The 23,133-nt window shown below is 38.9% G+C and overlaps 2 protein-coding genes across 3 annotated transcripts; both read left to right on the top strand.

The window, feature by feature from the left end:
• Nucleotides 1-10,960: 10,960 nt before the first annotated feature.
• On the top strand, nucleotides 10,961-11,335 carry RB195_012415 (uncharacterized protein; the record flags this gene model as incomplete). The annotated part of the gene is made up of 1 exon (XM_064194258.1): nucleotides 10,961-11,335. One exon carries the CDS (start codon nucleotides 10,961-10,963, stop codon nucleotides 11,333-11,335), a length of 375 nt encoding a protein of 124 aa, XP_064051841.1.
• Nucleotides 11,336-18,978: 7,643 nt separating this feature from the next.
• RB195_012414 (uncharacterized protein) lies at nucleotides 18,979-22,933 on the top strand (the record flags this gene model as incomplete). 2 transcript variants are annotated; one of them, XM_064194256.1, is made up of 2 exons in its annotated part: nucleotides 18,979-19,116; nucleotides 22,739-22,933. In XM_064194256.1, the coding sequence occupies 2 exons, from the start codon at nucleotides 18,979-18,981 to the stop codon at nucleotides 22,931-22,933; spliced, it is 333 nt and encodes a 110-aa protein (XP_064051839.1). The 2 variants fall into 2 exon arrangements, with proteins under 2 accessions (XP_064051839.1, XP_064051840.1); XM_064194257.1 differs by having other exon boundaries at nucleotides 22,706-22,933.
• Nucleotides 22,934-23,133: the final 200 nt, after the last annotated feature.

Raw genomic sequence — 23,133 nt, 5'->3', positions numbered from 1 at the left:
AATGTCGCATTTATATATGACATCGTCTTTGCAAAATTCTTGTTTTTTTTAGTAGGAACATTGATTGTAAGATATTTCCTGCAATTTTCCCACGAAATCCATTCCCAGCCTAACCTGTCTGTCCGCTCCACGGCTCTTTCGTTTGTACATAAAATTTCTAAGACGATCTGATCGAATTGAATGTATTCGAGAATGCGCGTCGAATATCCGAATACGAACAGATCTGTTCTGTGATGGAATCCAATTTCCCGGCCTCAATTTTAGTGGTGAGAAGCCATTTATTCTATTCGCTACTCATTTGCCTCCGCATTTTTCCTCTATCGCCTACCGCTCTGATGAAAATCCTCAAGCGTTCGTTCTGTTCCTCGGGCAGATGAATCGCCGGGAAAAAAAACCCCGCCGACCGCTTCTTTCTTTCCATTGTCTATCCACAAACGTGTGTGTGAAATCAATGAAGTCGGTAGTTTTATTTAGTGGCACGGATTTCTTTTTTTTTCTTGTCAAATTTCTTGGCAAATTTCTTTTCGGAGATTTTATGACGTAGTGTCTATTTATAGGATTTCTCGGAGTTTTTTCCTTTCCAAATTTCCAAAACTTCGCTTGTAGGAATCTAAAATAATCACTCATCAATAAAATAATAATCACTAATTTTTTTTAAAATTTTTCTATCTCTCACCAATTTCCGATGTTTATTTTTACTACCACTTAGCTGAATAAATCCTAACGATCATCTAAGAAATTTAGCGTACTTTGTTTGTTGCTTGTTTATACGCTAATCAAGCATCATTTCCCATACTGTTCGTTTCGGGACCGTACATATCCCCAATCGTGTGTCCATATACATCGCATCGCTACAGATGGTTGCATGAAGACGGCGGTGTTCGGACGCGACTCAGGCGAAGGCCCGTCGGCCTGCGGCGCTCCGTCGTTGACATTCACGCCGCCGGCGACTTTGGCGCCAAACCATCAGCGCCGTCCAGCGAATTCCGTCGGCGGTCGACCGCATTCACGACGCACCAGCCGGATGCAGAATGTGGGTTATTATCAGGTGATCTATGCTAACATTTCTCGTATGATTCTTCATGATGACTGTTGTGGTGTGTAATTACGGACTTTTTACGGAGAAAAACTGGAAAATATTCCTTGAATTGTTCCAATGACTGTTTTATCTTATCAATTTTTTCATATTCTTCAGTACTTTGGCGGCTTCACTGCCAAAACTGTTTTTTTTTTCCTAAAATTCTGTATTTATCCTCTTTAATTTATGTTTGTGGAGTGTCAGCTCTTCTAAGCTCTTCGCTTTAATCACTCAGCTTTCTTTACTCAAAAATGAGTGCACAAAAGTTTCCAGTAGCGTGAAAAAAGACTAACACTTGCAGAGACCAGCCGCGAATTCTTTCCTGGAGGTTAATTTTGTGGCAGTTGTCCTATTTTTCTAGTTTTATTTCTGATTGTCTGGAGCTCAAGTGAAAAACTGTATATTTTTACGCGTTCACTGAACAGAAAAATTTTATGTTAATGGTGTTTGTGGTGTACTGTACTCCATCGGAAAAAAAATTCCCAACAAGGCCGGCTGAGAAGAACATAAAAGAGGAATTAAACGCTTAAAAGTACGTATGAAGGATCAGAGTAGGATGTGAGACGAAACCACACGGCGCTAATTCGTTACGTGACCGTTTCCCATCATCACATCATCACATCATCATCATAACGGCCACCATGTTTTCACAAAAATTTCCTTCTGGGACCTTCTTTCCGTATTTGAAGTGTGAAATACGGAAATGTCATTAATTGGCCATAATTACGTCGTCTCAATGCCCTTTATTCACGTCATTTCACATAGCAACAAAGACATTTCTCCACCTTTAACGAATCATTGTCGAAATCATCGCTTTGTCCGGTTTTTTTCCCCCTTACCGATGTACCAGGTGTTTTTTTTTCCCTCGTTCCTTTAGTCGTGGGACAATAGCCACGATGGCTGCACATCGCTTTGCGCCAGTCTTCGTTCGTCAACCGAATCGTCTGCTACCAATAGCGGCAGGAATTTCCATCGTTTTATGACACCTTCTCGTCGTGAAAAATATTTACTGCTATTGTTTACATTCAATTTTCAAGCATCCTCAATAACAGCCCATTGACACCTCTGCTCCATTTAACGCGCATAAAAAATTGTTGATTTTTTTTTTGGTTCAGGTATAATTTTCGAAAAAATCGGATCAGCACATTCTGTTACCGTGATGAATGCAGTCATTACCCTTGAATTTTTCGAAAATATTTCCTTTTTTAAAACAACACAACTTACAATCTTAGTAAAAGTTGTAAAGAAGAAGTTAGGTGTTAAAAAAGTAAAAATAAGGTGATTCCTCAAATTTTTTCTGGCCATTCATTCGTTCGATTCGAAGTATAGTTCGAACTTCGAATAGATATCGCAGAAAAATGTGCTCTTTCGGAAAACTTCTTTGTTAGTGCGTTAATATCTCGAATATTTTGGTGAACAGAGTAACTCATGACCATTGATGGCTCCGATCTTTCGAATTACTTTCACAGAACTCATCAACCAATCATCTCGCTAGATGTACTGTACTGTACCGTACTGTAATATACCGTAATCAGCTGCGATGTGCCGCACTGTAACTGTGCCGTAACAACCACTAGTCGTTTTTGGTTGTCATTTATAAGCACGCCAATTTTTTCGATTTCTGTGTCACTGTTCCTCGGAAAGACTTGGAGTGAGTTTTGAATGAGTGCGTCCTGTGCGCGAAATATCTACACAAATTTCTGTGGTTCGCTTTCTTTGTTCCCTTTGTTTGCTTGCGCGTAGATATAGGGCAAAATTATTGAAATATAATGTTCTAATATATGAACTAGACAAAGGATTATCCGTCCGTGCTACTAGATATTCAGAGAGATATCGTTTTTTGAGCGGAAATTCGTTTCCGCTTCAGAAAAGTTTTCATTTCGATCGTTCGTTGTCCAACAATGTTATTAGTGCAGAATACACGTGAATTCTGCAAAGATTCACGTCTGTTGCTCTTTTTTTTTTCGTCTGCAAATAATCTTCAGTAATTTTTCATCTTCCAAATTCCAAACCAGTCCAAATTGTTTTTCCCTGAAACTCACGGGCATTCATTTAAGCTCTTCAGTTTAGCACAGATGAAATTAAAATATCAAAAGTGATGTAATTGGCCGAAATGTGAGTGTCTTTGCGTCTTTGCGCTTAACGGGAATTTTACTGCAATTTTATTTTTTCCTTACCGATTGTAGTAGCTGGAAATTTCCATCAGGCGACTAAAATTTTTTTTCGCGAGAACTGGTCCCACATAAATAGTGGAATTTTCCCATGGTCAACTGACTTCTAAAATTATTCACTTGCTTTGAGTGAAGATACTGTGACATTTTCATTTGCTTCAGAGTTTTTTCGTCCTCATCAATGCTGGAAGATATGAGATGAGTGAGCTATTTTATTCAATTCCCTTTTTCTGATGGTTTCTTAGCATTTCTTGAAATTGAGGATACGGTGGAATATTGTTAGCTGCGCTCGATAACTCTAAGCAGTTTAAGCTGATTCGTCCCACATATGCATAATTTTTTTCATCCCGATAAAATTTTCGTTAGAAACGAAAAGACGACATGATTTTTGCGTTGGTTTCCCGGAACATCCATTGCTTCTCCTTCAGTAGGTCATTATAGACGGTTTTTAAGGGTCTGGAATCCAGAACTTGTTATAGCATACTTTTTGTACTTCTATTAGTCGTATTATGGCGTTTTGAAGGAGTTTCGGCGAGCATTCCTATCGTAATCTTCCATTCTGATCTTTTTTTTGAGAGTTCTGGATCATACGGCGAGAACTATTTTACATCATATCTATGCTTGAAGATTTCAGTGCTTTCAGATAAAGAAATCTTCTTGATAAAACTAATATTCTAAAATTTTCAAAGAGAAAGAGCTTTAAGCGTTCTACTTTCCATTACTTACTTACAAAAAATCCACAAAGTGGACTGGTAGTTGAGAAATTTTTATTTCTCGGCCTCTATATATGTACCTTCGTTATTTGACTTTTTTCTTTAGGAATAATTCCCGATTTTTAAGGTTAACACCTTTAAAAACTCCCAATATTTTAGCAAGATCTAATTCCATCTAAAAGCAGTGGTTATTTATGTTGTAGTTTAAATATAACTTATTTTTAGTAAGTGCTTTTTGATTGAAAACTAATGCCATTTACGATTTGTGACGTGACGTCAGTGTGAAAAATTGTGACTAGAAACCACATGTTTTGTTCTGACGTAAGTTTTTTGAGCGTTTTTTTTTCGCGTCTAAAAATCCACAAAAAAATGAAATGTTGACAGCTCGAACGACCGCAAAAAGCCAAAATTTTCAAAATTGGACCGTTTTTCCCTGCCAGCGCCACTTCATTACAGGTCTGTGTAGAGCGAGAAATTCTCGCTGGCATCAAGATTTTGTTAAAATTTCGTACTTTATGTATATTTCAACAAAAAAAAAGGAGAAAAAAGGCGCTAGCGACATATTTTTCTGCCGAACAATCATAAGTAGAGGTTCATGGATCGGCGCAATGCACGTACTGTTCACGTGAACAGCGTTTTCTTGTCACGACTATTCCGTACGTAGTCAGAATCATATTTTTCGTTCACGAATTTTTTCCACTTTTACTACTGACAACCAACCCACACGGACCACCTTTTTATGATGAAAAATACAGCGAAATGCGCTTCAATTTGTGGGATGTCAATCCGAATTACTAGCACGTAATTGGAGGCGCACAACAGAACGTGTTTCGATTCGCAGCCGTAACAGCCGTGTATGTGTTTTGTGGCGCTGCTCTTCGCTGCATAAATGGCTTTACGTTCCGGAGGTGTGTAATACGCGAGTTTCATTTATTCCCCACATACGTTGTCCCACCGCATCGTTTCCGCATCGTTTCTGCATTGTTTCTGCACCACTTTTTCCCCATGACGTGACGTGAAGGCAGAAACGATGTGGCCCGGCTATGTTTTTCTTTTTTCTTTTCAAGAGCACCACGTGCCGCACGCGAAGCGATGTTCACCATCCGAAAATCGTGCCGAATCGTATCGTGTACGAATTGTACGCAAGTGGTGTACGGTGTAGTGTTGCGTTGCGTACGATACGTCGGTTCTTTTTTCCCTGTTTATTGTCGTATTCGTCGTCCACGTGATCTTTGATCTCGTGATCTCGCCTCGTATGATTTCTCTGAAAAAGTTACGGTTGTTAGCTGGTCGATCGCCAACACAACTGAGTGCTACCGTAGCCACATGTGTCTCTATGGTTTACCATCGACAACAGTCTACAAATCGAAAATTGACGCAATTGCTGATCACTAATGGATACATCAAGGTTACTAACTACTTTATTACTTGTTATTCCTTTGCGCTTTTATTTCCGCTTACCATTTTTTGCGTGAATTCCTGGGATACTTCTAAATTTACGTGGATTTACAGTAAACTCTGACATCATGGTATGTTTTTCCTCACTTTTCTTCTTCCACTCAAATATTTTTAGGAGAGAAACTGAACTTTTTAACTTGATCCTCTGGACTGCTCTTCTTCCAATTTTTTTTCTGTAAAAAAACCTCCGTCCAACCACGAAATGAGCATTTTCATGGACGTGATGCCGCCTAGCGGCGAAGTGTTTTTGTTTCTCCCGATTTTCTATACCTGATGATAATTTCCGACTTCCCGTTCCGTTTTCCGGACTAACTATCCTCCTAGTTTCACAATTTTTATCATATCTTTCACAAGTTCCTGTTGTGATGAATCCGGAAGGACATAAACAATTATTGGGCCATTAGAATTATTCTATAATAGTTTGTGTCACGTTTTTCCACCTTTCCACCTTCGTATCCTTCTTAAGTTACCTTATTTAGCATAGGTAATTATTTTAATAACTTTTGTAATAAGATAGATGTGGAAACATTCTAGAAACGACTGTCTATGGGCTGTTACACGAATGTTTATAACATTTTACGGTAAATCGAATGCTGGAATGAGAAACACCCAGTGATTTACATGGATTTCAATTGGGTTTAACATTCCGACGTTTCGAATAGCTGAACGCATCGAGAATGGAATGCACCTGCTCTCAGTTCTCAAAGCGAAAGCAAATGTTCGAAGAAAAAAATCCATTCATCAATAATCCTTGCCAGAGCTGCTTGTCATTTTTGCTGCTGACTTTTCTCATTTCCTTCGACACTCGATTTCCGTGTAATTTTTTTTCTTTTGTTAAAAAAAAACGTTTTTCTAACATATTATTCTATTTAATTTCGGTTAATCTCTTTCAAGAGATTGATGTTAATTACTGGAATTATTAAAATTATTTCTCCTTGTTATACTTGCTGATAATTTATATTATTTTGATTTCTTTTTAAACAGAAATTTTGTAAAACTGTAAATCCTTAAGTATTTTCTCATAGTTACTTTACTGCCTATAATTTATGCTTGGACTTATCATGAGGATTCTGTTTGAATGTGAATGACCCGTTATTTTCATCACAGAATAGAAACGAAATGCCTTTGCGAGGGAATTTATGGACGGTTTGATGCTTCCAGGATGAATTTTATCTCGTGGAGCTTCCGTGATTTGACTGAAATGCAGCCTTTTTCACGCAATCGATGATTTGACGCATTAGCCTGCGGTCGTACCGTGTTTCGAGCGGGTGTTTCTGCATCGCTCGATCCGTTTTTTGCCGGCCCTTTCCAGAATGTGGCGTACCTACTCAGGATAGCGTACCTACTCAGGATATTCAGCTCGCATTCACGTCATTCCTATGTCTCCACTCTAGGGATTATTAAATAATAGATGTAGCACACAGTGTTCTGTGCACTGAAAGCAGGATGGTAGCGAGTTTATTTAAAATTTATTGAGTTCCCCTCTCGTCTCAAAATTGGCTTCAACCATGATGACGTAATGAATTCGTGCAACTATCGACTGCATACATACATACGGTTTTACGACACTTCCGCAGCCGTTGGCGTTTGAGCTCGTCGGCCGCGTACACAACACAATATTTCGTTGTGTGGGGAATCTTACTCGTCGATTATTTATTTTCTAAAGATTCACGTTACCTTTAAACATTTCTCACAATTTTTTCTATGTACGTAATTGCGGACGTAACACAGCGAACAATAGGAATTCTCTTTCACCACAACTTTTTTTGCTCAACCGCCCGAAATTGGACGATTACCGCAACTTGAACGTATGGCACATTGCTCTAACACCCTGCCTCTTTTTTTTCTGGACACAATTCCTTCGCATTGTCATCGTCACTTGTTTCGTCGTCGATGCCAGATGCTTTCACGATGTTATAAAAACTCCGTGAATGTGTATTAAAGCGGTAAATTACCGGCGGTTTTATGCATAACATCGTGCCTTCGTGAAATCCCTCCTCGTGATAGTGGCTGTGGATGTGTTCGTTAAAGAATGCTTCAGCAGCATTGATTTCACACTCTTCTTTTTTCTTTTAGTTGAATTCTTCAATTTCCCCTTTCATAACGACACCGAAGCGAAGGCAATAGTTGGCCGGAATGTCCAGAAAACTCGTCCGAAATCTTTCTCGCTTATTTTCTGCAAACATCTACGTATCTCGTCTTCTCACTTGAACGTCACCGTCACTTACTTTAAATTTAGCTTCGATTCGTTTTAATAATGTCCATTCGCCTCGAAAGAATCCAGAAAATGGACATTCACCTGGCTACCACTTCATTTATTCACACTCACTACACGGACCATCGAAAATGGAGGAAATCCTTTCGTGAGAAAAAAATCCTAAAATTCACAATAGAAATCATTTTGTTGTACGGAAAAAAATGAACGTTAACTGTAGTCTTTTATGGAGAAAAAAAATCGGCCAGCAACTAATCTAATAATTTATTTTCCTTATAACAACATATTTCTCTTCAGGAAAACAATTGCTGTTTTTTCCCGTCGTCTATCATTCGTCAATGTCTGTCTGTTGGCCGAGTATTTCTCTCGCATGTTTACGTTCTCAATTACTTCGATAAGTTATCCCCTAGGCTCAGTGGAAGAAAGGAGAAGTGTTTTTTTTTCTTAATTTTCGACTTTAATCCCCGGATCCTCCTTTTTTTCCCATTCCTTGGAACGTACTTTTGTAATTAATCCCGTAAATCATAGTTTTTTTTTTCTTCTCGGCCGAATCGAAGGAAACCTTTAGATCACAAAATGTAAATGAATCACGTGCATGTGTATCTGTATGTTAATTTTTCTTTCTTTTTTTTTTCTTTTTTCTCCGGCCATTTCTAGCCTCCTCATGTGCTACACACTACATACATGCTGTCAATTGAGGTTGATGTATGCATTGACTGCAGCGGCCGTACCTATCCGGACTCGCTCAACGCTTCGACACTCGTAACACATTACCCGGTAGTCGTAGCTGATTTTTCCTCACCAGCTAACTACATATATCCCCCAAGAAAAATATTATGTGCTTCCAACAATATTATCTCTTCAAAGCTTCCTTTTTTTCGATTTTATCATGGATTTTGTATATATGTTTGAGAAAGCTGTGGAGCAGACGGAACAACGCGGAGACGGCCGGACGTATTACAGCATGATATAGGAGGCAGCAAAAGCTTCGCCGAGAAATTCATCAAAGATGCCGTGTCGTTTTCATCGCGTTGCGCGCGATGCAGGACCAGCACATCGGATGGATTTTCGTGGATGTTTCGCTGAAATTCCCGGCAATTTTGTTTCGATTCCCTGACGTTTTTCTTCGTTTCTTTGTGTGAAATTCCCGCTTTTGTCCAATAGAAACGATAGAAATGAATTCGATTCGCAGCTGTTTTCTACTCTTCCTGGCGTTTTTTTTTCGTACAATTTTCTAACCAATTTTCTACGTATTTTTCATAACATATACAACGTAATCTAAATATAATTGGTTTCATTACCGGAAGTGCCTTTCGGGAAAAGTGTGCTGCGTAGCGTACAACGCGTACCGTCGTCGTTGTTCACAGAATTCTCGTTTGCGCCGACGACGACGTCGCCGCCGCGAGATGACGTAGGACGATGAACGAACGCTCGAAGGCGAAAGTTTCCATCGGATCTCAGCACTATGTCGAACATCGACGTCTTCAAATACTCAGCCCTCAGGCATTAACTGTAAGTCCTACAGGAAAATACAACTAATACGTTTTTCTTCTATTCTTTTTTAAATCAGCACTCTCTTTTATTTTTTTCTTTTGGAAAAAAACTGAAAAAAGTTCCATTTTCTATACTGTGTGAAAATTCCCTTCACCGTAGCTGCACATGTGCTCCTGAAAATTAGGGATTGTCTCTCAAAACATCTATAATTTATTTCTATGAAGAAATTTTCCATTTTACAGGCAAGACTCATGTTTTCCGGTTATTCTTCCTTCTCTTTTCCTGCACTTATATATTCAGGGAGTTGTGGCAATTTTTCCAAGAAAAATTTTTTTTCTTCGGTACAATCCATGCATCAAGAATTTTTTGATGCATTTCCTACCAGTTTTGTGACGTTGAGGTTCTTTTAGCGGAATGTTCGAGGATTACTGTAGGTGAACTCTTCGCTAATAAGAATGAAGTGAATTTTACTAGTAATGCCAGTCGTCTTCGCCACAGGTATTAAACCGTGTAAACAGTTGTTTACAACAAATATTCCAAGGGATTCTTGGATACCTGGTGCCACTTTGTACTTTGTGAACGCTCTCTCATTATTCTAACAGTTGTTAGTCGATAACAAAGAAAACATGTGCGGCCGATCAGAATAAAAAGTCCAGGAGAAATTACGATGATTTTCATTCCAGAAAAAAATATGGAGAATTTTCCGTCTTAGTTCTGCCTGATACCTCATCCTACCTCCCACCTTAGACTTTAGTTATTTATTGTTTATTTGTTGACTTGAGATGTGGGAATTTCTAGACTGTATTATGGATAATTTTTGATCTTTTTTTAAATTTATTTATGGATATTATGGATATTTATTTGTTTACGGATAATTATTTATGGATTTTATCGATATTGCTCTTGCAAGAAGTGAAAGCTGGATGTGGAAAATATTGAGTAAGCAATTTTTCTTTCAAATATTCCTAATCCTGAAAAAAAACATCGATATTTTTCTGCAGTTTTGCACAGAAATCTAGATAATCTCAGCCGAGCTCTCCGAAGCCACACGCACATTCCCTGCGCGTCTGGATAGATTCTGCGTATCTGTCTGTGTGTGTGTTTTTTTTTCTGGAACAGTTTGCTGATATCTCAGCGGCTGACTTATGTACGTCAGCTGACTTTCATTGCATGAGAAAAAAAAATGAGATATATTTTACACTTTGCCAATAATAAACGCCGATGATCAAAATATCATTCTGTGATTCTGGCGTTTCTGGTCCGGACGTCGGTCATTAGCGTCGATGTAGAATTTCATGCATTTCGTTTCTGTTTGAATTGCTTCTGTTGCTGCTGCTGCTGTTGGCAATCGGCACATTTTTATACTAAAAGTGCCTTAAACGTTGTGCGCGATTATTTGCCGGTTCACCTCACTTTTCCGCTATACTTCAAAACTGCCAACTTGAGTCTACCATTTACCGCCGCCGCCATCTAACAATCTAACACTTCTTCTTCTTCTTCTTATGAACTTCTTGTTCATTTTTACATTCGAATGATCTCGAAGACGACGACGATTTAAGGTGCAAAGGTGACACACACACACACACAATTTGCTATTCTGTGGCTTGCCTAGCAACGTCTTCAGTAAACTAGACGTTAGTGTCCCTGTCCCATTGTTTCTCTATCTCTGTGAATTCTCACACACACACACACACATATTCCTCTGCTAAAACGCTATTCGGTCCATCACATCTTAAATTCGCCCCCAACACACCTCCCCCTGATAACTGATTCCACGAATCGGCGCCACCGATTCCCGTCGCTTACATATTCTGGCCCTCCCCGACCACATATGGAAACTTTTCACGATCCACTACTGCTCAAGAAAACCACATCATCACCGTTGTATCGTGGTGGCAGCCTGAAATCACCACCGTTAAGCGGCGGTGGTCGCCTGTCGAATGGCGGCGTTGCGCCCGTACGACGACTATGGTCGACGCGCGACACCGACGCGTCCGTGGCCGGATCGTTCAGCGTCGATTCACGGATGGAGATCCGACCGAAGAAGGTCAAGAAGCTACCGTCGAAGGATATTGCGCAGGTGGTGCTCTCTATTCGAATAAACTTTATTTTTAGCATGGAATTTTGTAAATTTTGGGGAAATGTGGGTTTGATTCACTCAGGCATAGTGGCCAAAGACTTTCCTGTGTTTTGGATAATTTCCTGAATTTTTTTTGAGCAGAACACTCATTTTTTGGAATTTTTTCAGCTATATTCAACCTTAATTTTTCCCATACTTTATTATTATTAATTCCATATTTATAAATTTCTTTATTATATTCAGCTATTAAAATGAAGCGATTCGTAATATTTCAGGAATAAATCCAGTTTTATCGAAGGGAAATAGTTTTTATTTTTTGTTTTTTTATTTTAAAAAGGTATTTTCTTCTCCTTTTAACATTTTTCTAGAACGAGAAATCCAACTGTTGCTTTGATTCCTTCTTTTTCTCTTTCCATATTGATTTCTTAGCTATGAACTTTTTCAAAATTCAATTTAGAGCATCTCTCCAATTTTTTTGAGTGTCTATCCACCATAGCAATATTTGGGATCGCCCTCATACGTCCTCTTTCTTCGTGGAAATCTACTTGTTACTCGGCTCAATTCCATCACGTCTCTGTCTGCAACTACACCATTCACAAAGTATTTTCATACGTAATGCTCATTTTTTTAATTTTCACGGCTTAACGAGCCGCTCTAATTACCGAGAATCAGCCGCGCTCGGTTCCCGTTAATTAACGTGCCTCAAATGCCTCTTTCACTCATATATTGCTGTGATTCCTGAAAGAGCTCTTCTTCACTATATAGTTCTTGTTCGATAGGATTTTTTATGGACTTTTAGTTAAGTGTGTTTGGACGAGTTTTCCTATACTCGCATGGATTACTAGTAGTTTTAGAGCAAATTTTTCTTCAACATTCGTATGAATTCCATGATTCCTGGACATTGATTTAATTACTACCTAATTGTTATGCATGTGTATGTAAATGTCTTATTTACTGTTCTATAGATTCCTCAATCATGGATCAATTCCTTGATGCATTACGCTTTAATGTTGTTATTCTCATATGCAAATACTGCTCATAGATGGATTACTATCGAAAATTTACTATAGAATATTTTAGTAAAAGAGTTATACAATTTATCACAAAATCAAATCACTTGGGGTTTGATTTTTTTTTCCGAAACCGAGAACGATGCCAGATTCATATTTATGACCGGATTTTTGCGCTGGATTGCTATAGTCACGTTGTGGATTATATTTGCGTAACTTTAGTTGTTTTCCATGGTGAAATTCCATCAAGATCCTGAAATAATCCTAAGTGAAATGAAAATGGAATATGGGATAAGATTTGTTGATTCTCTTGTAGCGTTCCGGAAAACTCCTTTTATGTTGTGTATTAAGTTTCTTTTTTTCTCCACATAAATCACATCGGATTCAGGATCGTACTGAACATGAGGGATATCGAAATTCATAGCGGTCGTAGTAACGAAAAACAGTCACCTGTTCTCCGGAGAAATCCGATAATCTTTTTTTTCTGATGTTTATGGTTCAATATTTCCCTGATTTTCACGTGTCGTTCATTGTGGGTGCATAGGGATGCACTTTTTTCCGCAGTCTTTTTCCCCGTCGAATTCGCTGGAGCACTCATTTCTGCAAACATATATTCGCTTAAATGAGTTTCTGGAGATTTTCGATCCTCGAAAGTCGAGCGTCGGTCGATCGGGTGAGCAACTCAATACCACACCACTATCGCATGCATTTCTGATCCGCGCGATAACATCTGCTCGTGGTTGTGGGTTACGATGTCGTCAAACGTATGTACGTACACCTAACGAGCTCCTACGCACGAAAACACAAGTCGCATAAGTCCCACACGAGTCACGATGAGGTTTAAAATAGTGGATTCCAGAAAAATTCCACAATTAATTCGACACCTACCATTACTGATTTATCCATATTTTTCAACCATTTTTTTTTTCTAAATCAGAGACGACGACGAGTCAGAGAAACGGAAGCAAAGTGAATGGAACGAAAGGTACGCAATTCCGGACATCCAGCACCTCAGCAATTTATTTATTTATTATTATTTACTTATTGCGATCAATCATCGAAGGTGTATTTTTCTTACGTCTGCAATGTTCTACTTGGTCATCTCCGAGACTTATTCGCTTTTTTTTTCTCTTTTTTTTCTTGGGTGAAGAGTATTGTCGGACCGGCATGGAGTTCTGAGCCCGTATCCAATAGATTTTTCCTACGGTTAGGAAAATTACAATGGGAAACAAAACCATTATCGACTTCTTTTCTCCTTTGTCCTTTCCAATATTGCGTGGTTATTTTCCTGACGCATACGCGGTGCCACGGCACTTTGCTACGGGACCCGATTGTTCGTTGAGGGGACCATTTCCAGTGCTAAAACGAATAGAAACGGATTACGCGGTGGGTGCGATGCGTTTGCGTTCCGCGGACGGACAACTTTTTTACTGGATGCCAATGTATCCAACCAGGTCACATTTTTCGTGCTAGGAGCACGTGTCTTTTCGTTTCAACCAAGAAAAAAAATTATTGGATTCGGGTTCCTGGCTATGTATGAAACACATTTTAGTTGTGGTAAGCCCAACCAAGATCCCAGAATCCAAGGTTTCACATTTTCCGCTACTTGCCCGTGTTGTGGAGATGTTATACTCGCATATCCATGAATTATTTGCGATGAAACTGAGAACGTCCGCATTCCGCCCGAATCAATTCCTATAAGAAGTGCAGAAATATTATAGACACTTATAAAGTGTTTTCTACGTTTTTTTTAATTTCACTTATAAAGTATTTAGTGCTAAAGTACTTTCATTCTTTTAGGAATAATCCATAGAAATTCTTAATACGTACGGCATCCTTAAACGACATATACGAAAAGTTTTTTTCTTCTGTTGTTGTCTCAATCCAATCCAATATGAACTATGCATGAAATGTTTATTTAAAAAAAAGGTTTATTTGAATAGCGTTTACAAACCGATTATCCAACATTTACATGTATTGTAAAAGGACAAAATTTTTGAGTGAATTGGATTTAAGTCATGTGCTTAGAGCCTCAATTGCCTCCGAGTCTATTTTAGGTGTCCGGTTGTTCCTTCCCCCGGTTGTTTAAAGACAACGTTGATTGACGTAAATGGTCCCCGGTGATGCTGGTTAAGTTCCTTTAAATAATGGGGCTACAAGAAGATATTACGGTCGCGGGGTTGAAAATATTCTAGACACACATCATTTAAATGAAGAATCAAACTTAGGCAAAATACGTTGGGTCCCATTTAGAAAACATAAATAAGCATAAAAAGATAAATCATAAACTATTATGTTATTATTATATTCAAATTTTAGACTTTAGATCAAATTTTAAATTTCATTATATTTATATTATTTTATTTCTTTATATTTTTTAAAATATTTACTACTAAATTTAATAGTTATATTTGATAAGCAATCAGAACGCTGTCAAACAGTTTCGATTGTAAATTTCGTCACTATTATATTATTATTATATTTAAATTCTAGATTTCAGATTAAATTTTAAATTTTATTATATCTAAATTTTAGGTTTTTTTTGTTTTCCAAACTTTCTATATTTATTATTGTTCTAATTACTATTTTATATTATTATTTCTGTTATATTCATTATTTTATATTTTTATATTTCCCTGAATAAATAAAGCAGTAAAATAAATGTTTTCCTACACATCATCAATTAAAAATCTATACAGTAGGAACAATTTCCTGTCGCTTTCTCTTTTTTTTCCGAAGAAAAACATCCGAAAATGTCGACAAACTATGTGGTAAACGTCACACGAATAGCAAATTTTGTGATTTTTTTTCTCCTTTTCAAGAGAAGTTATTTTTTCCCCGGCGACCTATTGAAGTAGTCACGTGGAATTTGAACAGAATAAGCATTCAAAAGTACAAATTTGAATTTTATGCGAGTGTGACGAGTTTGAGTGTGGCCGTCGATGCATATTTCGTCAGCGATTTTCGTTGATTGCCCGGATATCATGGATTTTTGAGAGAAATCGTTGCGGGGAATTGAAAATTGCACATCCCTACGTTCTTCTTCTATGTACATTATTGGCTGCGGAAGTAATTAGCGACAATTAATTGATAACCTATTATTATTATCATTACTATGTATTAATTCTTGGAGTTCAACTTCATTTCCTGGATGCGCTCGACTCAACATCGAAACTGTTGTGTCATTGCTATCCGCTCTTTCCTGCGGTACTACCGATCTCATCAAACAAAGTACGATACATACTACTACATAAAGAGTACATGACACAAGATTTCAGGGAAAAAAAATCAACCTTAATCCGTGACAAGCCTAGAGTTGTGCCAATCGATTTGAGTAGACCGATTGAATGTAATCGAGTATTCGATTATTCAATAAGGGGTTGAATCTAATATGTGCAGTTTTTTACCGAGAACTTCACAAGATTTCAACTTTCGAAAAAAATTTGTTCCGTGAAGACTTAAGTAGATCTATTTAGTAAGCAATAAATCAAAGCTGACTCAAGTTTGATCTGCGATCATATCGAACCCATTTTCAAATTCGAGAAATTCCAGAAATATTCACATAACCGTCATTTCATATGTAGATCATCTATGATCGAACAAAAATTAGAAATAAATACTCCGCCCACGTTACTTGATGCAGTGCCGCACGTTCAGCACTTATCGACATTGCTTTTTTCATTTTTCATTTATTATTCATTTCCTTGATATTTCTGGGGATTACTAATTTCCTCTATGAAATGCGAAATCATTAAAATATTGCAAGATACAATTTTATTCGTGACAATATTGCCTCAACATTGTAACTCCGCGTTGGGTTGGACTCTGGTTTTCGTGGTGCATTTTCAGGTCCTTGTGGTTAGCTTGAATAGAAAAAAATAAATAGAAAAAAAAAGAGAAAAAAGAAAAATCATACTCTCATTCTTATAATTGGTAACATTTTCTTTTTTAACAACCTTTTTTTAAGGGAGTGATTATTTTACCTCAACAAGCATAGATTTTTAATTAAATTCTGTCTACGAAATCATTTAACGCACTCTTTTTGTTGTTATTTATGTTCTACACTGGATCGCTATGGTGTAAAAAAAACGTGCGGAAATGAAACTTCCAGAAATCTGCTGCAAATTCTCTTCACATCCCGAACATCCCGATCTATTTATTTACTTAATTCCTTCAACAAGAAGCATGTGTTGATGGGATTTTTTACCGGAAAATTGAACTGAAATGGACAGAATTCCAGAAACATCCAGCCTAGCTTAAGTGATTATTTTCACCTGGCATTCCTCATCTCCGTTTTTCTCACAACCCTTCAGAATCCCAAGACTTTCTTATGGATGCGTTTTTTCTGTTGAATTCCTCTCATTCATTCGTCCTTCACAGAATTTTTTTGTTGTTTTTTGTCTCTTTCAAATTTAAACTTCTCTATTATACCTGGCGCACTCTATTGGTGCAATTGGTAAACAAATAGTAAATAAATAAACTCTGGTTGACTGACATGACGAGTCTGCTTTGTGTGAAAATTTACATTGTTGTGAATATGGATATAAACTTACCTGGAACGACCTGGACATAATAGTCACGTGTTGGATGTTTAAGTAACGCCCATCCAGACAATTACAAGTCAATGGGACCTATGGGACCTGAGATTAGCCTCTTGAAGCAGAAACATTGGTAATTTGAAATAGTGTGCTTGAATTATATCTAAAAGTTCTCGATGTGGACTAAAGACAGAAGAGATGGGACCCTGTGAAGTTGTCAGAGGACTACGAGGACACGGAATGTTCCTGGAACCTTTGAGAATTTCATCTGTTCTCCTTATAGTCATATCGGGACTTTCTCCGAGATCCATGGGACTCCTATTAGTTTTTAGCCAAACCCAGCAAATTTTCTTCCCTTTTACTTAACGCTATCGGAGCTAATTCAAATAAAAAAATTCAAAAAAGAGATATTTTTGTACCTTTATGGATAGTCTGCTTATTTTTATTCCGATTTGAACCAGGAACAGCTAAGAAAGTGAGTTTATACTTTGAAAAACAGTTGAAAAGTGTCTAATTGTATAATTACTTGTAGCATAATTAATTACTTTTAATCTAATAACTACTTCTATGCCAATAATTAGTTAATTATTGACATGTTTTATTGTTTTTCTTTTATGTTTTATTTACGTAGTTGTTTTATTTATTAATTAATTTGTCAATTATTTTGTGTTCCAGAAATTTATCCTCTGTTGTCCCTCATCATTTTCATCATCACCCTCCAGCGCCCCTCATCTCGTATTTACCTTTATAACTACAGAACTAAAGTAGGTCAAAATTTTAGAAGGATATCATTTTGAAAAATTTACAGGTCTTTTTGAATCCTATGCATTACAGCTCTTTATGTTTGGACTTTATTTTATTTCTGGACTTTGTACGCGAATTTCTGGACTCACAGCGCTTTCTACACCCGAACCGTCACCATGGACAACGTGTTTCTCATTCTTTAACTTCTCCTCGTTTCACCTCGTTTATCCTCACTCGTACATTCGTGAATATGTGTTCTTTTCACCTCGGTAACACACATATATTGTTCTTTTGCTCGCACGTACATGCCCCATAGCAACATCTCACTGCTCAGCCGTGTGAAAGTCATTTTGAAGAGGAAGAGAGGGAAAAAAACTCTCTTGAGGGAATGTTGAGGGAATTTCTCGGATTTTTCCGAGTGGACACCTCAAACAGCGTCCGCCGTCAACGACGCGACGTACGTCCTAATGATGTCCACGAAAAAAAGTGCTGTACAACATAAAACCGGGCACGAGAATACGGTGATCGCACGACAGCCGTCTCATCGTCCGATCGATAGGTATATTTATGATGGGCAATAAAATTGCAATTTTTGAACAGCAATAATTTCATTACACACGATCGTGGTATACGACAAGAGCAGTGGAGCAAAAATTCAGAAAAAAAAAGAAAAAAAATAGAGGATCTGAAAAAAGAGAATGGATAGATTAAGATGAATGGTCTTTGTCCAGTGAAGACATAAGATCAACCTCAAAGATTCCATCCAATCATAAAAACCGCATCAATTTTTTTTTTCTTTCCCAGAATCTCAGGAATTTCTACTGTTCCCATAGGGGTTTTTAAGCCGTCTAGAGACGTTCGTCGCATCATTTTTCAAGCAGAGCAGAAATTTATGGTGCCAAAGAGTTGCTGTACTTCATCTTATACTGTAACAGCTGCTGATCTCTTTTTTTTTCGACACATTCGAATTTGCCAACCAAAGCCGTTTCCTCGTTAACTCATTGACTCCTCTTAAGTAGAAGCAGCTAAAATTACTGTTGAATTCTCACGGTATATGTTTGCGGCTTCTTTGCGGCAAAAATCAGGAGAGGATTGAGGGGCCGAGTGGATGACCCGGTGACCTTTATGGTCCTGAAACCAGATGTCGTCACCTAGTATGCTTGGAAGCTTAGAATTACCAGGCGATAGCAATTTCAGTCACAGATTGCCGAGTCGAGTGGATGGCGCGTGAGAATGATGGAGAAGCAGACGGGATGTCGGAGGATCCTGAGAAATAATGGCGAAACGGCGCCACACGGGTAATGGAGACACAGACGACACGGCACAGTAGAAGCGCAGCAGAAGTAGCAGCAGCAGCCAGCTGGAATGGAGCAGCGACCGACGAGCACGACAGGGATCCACCCGCTTACAGCATATTGCGATCCGCAACAACGTCGTTAGGCCATTGCGATTGCGTTGGTCGAATCGCGTGGCGACGATGTCGTCGCTACGTCGCGCCGAACCGCGACCATCTCTACAACGCTTGGCACCGGTATTGGAGGAGGACGGCGACGAGGATGAGGAGTCCGGAGACGATCGGAACAGTTTCGAGGAGAACGACTGCGATATGTTACAGGTACGGGCATCGCTGTCGTATCGCTGCGATTATCACTGCTGATTTGGCTAGGGTCTTCGTCGTGGATCATTTCTTTATCGCGCTTTTTTTAGTGTTCATTATTTTCATATGAGAGACTCGTACTGGTTTTCTTCCCAATTTCCTAAAAATAGGCGTTCACTATTTGTGGATGCTAAAAATTCCGGCCATCAATAGTCCTCATGTGTCCCATGTGTCCCATATGTCCAATTTCTATTAATTATTCTCCCGTTTGAACTAAGATCCCTTTTTTGGGATTAGAAACTACACATACAAACTTGTAGTGCAACAACTCCACGTCCAACTTTTAATTTTCTGGAAAAGAAAAAATCCGAACGAGTGTTTGTGTCATCATATTTCGCACGGGGTTTCGAGCTTTTTCCTCTCTGGAAAACTTCCAATCATACGGAATCGAATCGCGTAAGCTTGTGCGAATCGAATGACGAATTCTGGATGTGAGTGCCAATTTCGTCGCTGCAAATGGTGGCAGTAAAATGGCAGGCGATATTTGTCAAAGTAGCATACATAGTTTTCGTGCATGTCAGTAATATTATCGATTTTTTACGGTAGCTTCCAAAACGAGTACACTTTCACTTAGTTCTTTATCCAGGTTTTTGCACCCAGTAAATAAAGGATTCCCGTGAAGGAGTCAAGTGATTTTTATTTTTATTGAACACCCTCACTGAGGGGATTTTGGCACCGACCTGAGGAACAGAATAAAATAGAATAGAATGGAATAGAATGAAGTTGAAGAGTGCACGATTCGGTCAGCATTCGCATGGCGATTCAGCACGGGCCTAACCGAATTACTCGCAAGCTTTCCTTACGAATTATGCTCTCTTCGCCTTATATTCACCCACATTTTCGATCTGCTCCCACCGCAAGCGGCTCATTTCAGCGTTTTAGAACCTTCGCTTCTGCAGCCAGGCACGAAAATTATAATTTTAAAATATTTTCTCCTGCGTAGAAATCTACCATCGTGAACCTCTAGAAGTTTTTTCCCACCCTAACGCTTAGAATCTCGCTACCCTCGGGCCATCCAGACATACGAACAAAAAAAAAATTGCTGAAAAATTTGCTAATCGCTTATAACCTTTCATCGATCAGCGCCCATTTCGTGCAATTTTTCACATCCGCCTTCGATTGTGGAAGTTTTCTAGTGTTTCCAGGTGCTTTTTTGTTTTTTTTTTGAAGTTTGCATACGATTCGAACTAAAGATCCTGGGTTTTCCCTTATTTTTCCTCCTTAGGATGCAGAATTATGATTGCTTCTCAATTATTTACAAGACCTAATAAGGCTAATAATTCTCCCTCGTTTTTGCTGTAACATTCGCCTGAGTGTTGTGTTGAGCTGACTTAATTTATTATTCAAAATTGAAATAGAGTCATTCGTTTACGTTTTTTTTTTCCTAGGACATAGCTAATGAGAAACTTCAAAATTATCGTCATCACATAAAAAAAAATCATTAAAAACCGAAAAGTGCTTTTCTCTTTCGAAATCTTTTCCATTTCGTTTTTTTAGGTAGGACTCCAACAAAATTTTTAGTGAATAACTACAGGGTGGAGCACCGAAACTGCACTATTTTAAGAATTCTGTTTCATGGGGATTCTGGGATAAATTGGGCGGGTAGCGAATTGTAACGTTGTACACACCGGGAAATTTAATGACCATCCAGTGCTGGACCTTTGAACAATAAAGTTTTACACGTAGAATTAGTTTAACAAATGGTAGAACTTGCATTTGGGCATAATTTTAAATTGTGGATTTCCTCCACATTTTCATCTTCTCCATCTTGTGCTTCTGTTCTGAGTAGAGAAACCATTACTGCTTTTTTTTAATTTTTTTTTTAAATTTTTACTTGCGTCAACTGAAAAGAAGAAGAGGTGGTAGAGCGAAACCCATAAGAACGTAGAACCCCAAGGTGAAATTTCCGTAAATTCAAAATTATTGTAAGCTAGTGAGCTCTGAGTGCGAAATTTTGTTGTTCGGCGGTCCAACGTTCCATGATTACTAAACTTCCAGGAATGTTAAACCCGAAAGTCACTACCCTTTTATCCTACCACACAAGCCTCCTCCAACCAAGATTTTTTTAGAAAAAAATTGCGGTTTCACTACTCCATCCTATAGTTTATGCTCGCCACCACTTATGTTCTCCCAGAGCGCCGCACCGCAACGCATCCGCAGTAAAGTCACCTGCTCTTCTTCCCTTTTGCCGAAGTTTTTGTCCTGCTCCAGTCAGGCGCACACTACCGTAATCTCTGTAAACATATGTTTTAGCGGTACCTAAAAAACCCCAAGTGCGGTCTTTTTTTACAGTACGATGGCTGAAATTTGGCAATTGACGCGCTTTTACAGAAAAACCGCGTATATCCGTTAATTGAGGATTCACACCTCTTTCTGACACCTTTCTCATGACGCTGACGCGCATAGAGCGATCATAATAATGTGACCAACGGCCGAAAATTTCCTAGGAAGAGAAACCTCAGAATTCTCCTTCTTTCACGTTTGTGATAGTTGTCGTTGTGTTTGTTTGTGCTAAGAAACATGGTTCCCGTTGAGCGCTGCTCGACCGCGTTTGACTCAAATAATAGGGCAGAATAGTAGCCGGCATCCACTTCCTACAATTAGAAATTCGCCTCCCCAATCCTCTTCAACTGGGAGTTGAGTAGTGAAGAGCGGAAAGCGAGCAGAAGAACTCTTCTCGAATTCTGTGTTGCTTCACATTCAGCTCTCTTTGTGTTATTAGTTATGAATGTAAAAAGGAGAGCTCCTCTGTGAAGCTCTCTCATCCCCATGCTAGCCATCATTTGTCGGCACATCCACGAAACGAGTCGCTTTCCGGTAGATAGGCGCGATGCATTTCGTCTGAAGCATTATTTCCACTATAAGAGCTGGGCCATTTCCGAACAGCATTGCAGTCACGTTAGGATTATGTGCACGATTTTTAACATCGGTACATCGTACGTGCTGTTACCGTCTCGTTGTTCGATCCCATTTCTATTCCATGGCTATGCAGAATACGTGCGCATATTTTCGATTCGCCTTATAGATTCATATTTTTTACGGCGCTTGTGTGAGCCGCGTATGAGTTTTTAATTATCGCACAGGCTGTCAAGAAAACAAAAAAATGGACGCATTATGAGGCGGCGGCGCGTACGCGTATAAGTCTGCCGTGCTGTCTCAATCATACACATACCGCGCCCCCCCCACCACACCCACCCACTATCGGCACGGCACGGCAGCACCGGCAGATGATCGTCGATTCAGATGCGAGTGCTGTTATTCGGCCGATATTCATGCATAGTTTCGTGGATTCGACATTCGGCGCCGCATCTTTGCGACACGCCACCTCGCATGCTGCCCTTCAATGCAGTCATTTCGTTCGTGCAAGTCTCTCATATGTCTAATGAATAAGAAATTTCATCAACTTTAAGGTTATGTTTGTCGCTGATCCACGACACAGACGTTAAACTGCGCCACTTTGCTGAAATCTCTGTACAATTTTCGCGGCGGCAGCGCATCGCGTCGCGACGCGACGACGACGCGCAACTGCAAATCGCAGCTGCTGCAGACACGATCACGTCGCATGTTGGATGGAGTTCAGAGTCGACATTTACTATCCACATCGTACGCAAACACGACAATCGTTGCGATGCCTGGACCATCGTCGACGTCGACGTCACGCGGCGTCACCGGACGCCGTCGTGCGTCCGCTTTTGTGCGACGTGTTTCGATGGCGATTCCGACGCTCACTGCCGATCCGGTCCCGTTTTCAGCTGTAAGTATCGTTTTGGAATAGACTTTTTTCGTGAAAATTTGAGGTCAGATGGTTTCCAACGTACTTCTGAACGCTTGAGTTTGTAGAGGTGTACTCATTTTCCTTTTTTTTCTGGAGGACAACTTCTGAAGGGTCTAATCAGTGAAGATGTATTCATTTTCATCTTTTTTTCTAAAGGACTTTTTTCCTTCGGAAAAAACTACTTCTTTCTCGTTTTCCAG

Source organism: Necator americanus, chromosome III (assembly GCF_031761385.1).
Source record: "Necator americanus strain Aroian chromosome III, whole genome shotgun sequence".
Lineage (NCBI taxonomy): Eukaryota > Metazoa > Nematoda > Chromadorea > Rhabditida > Ancylostomatidae > Necator > Necator americanus.
The sequence above is the reverse complement of the archived record's forward strand: the minus strand, read 5'-3'. Positions and strand labels throughout refer to the sequence as shown.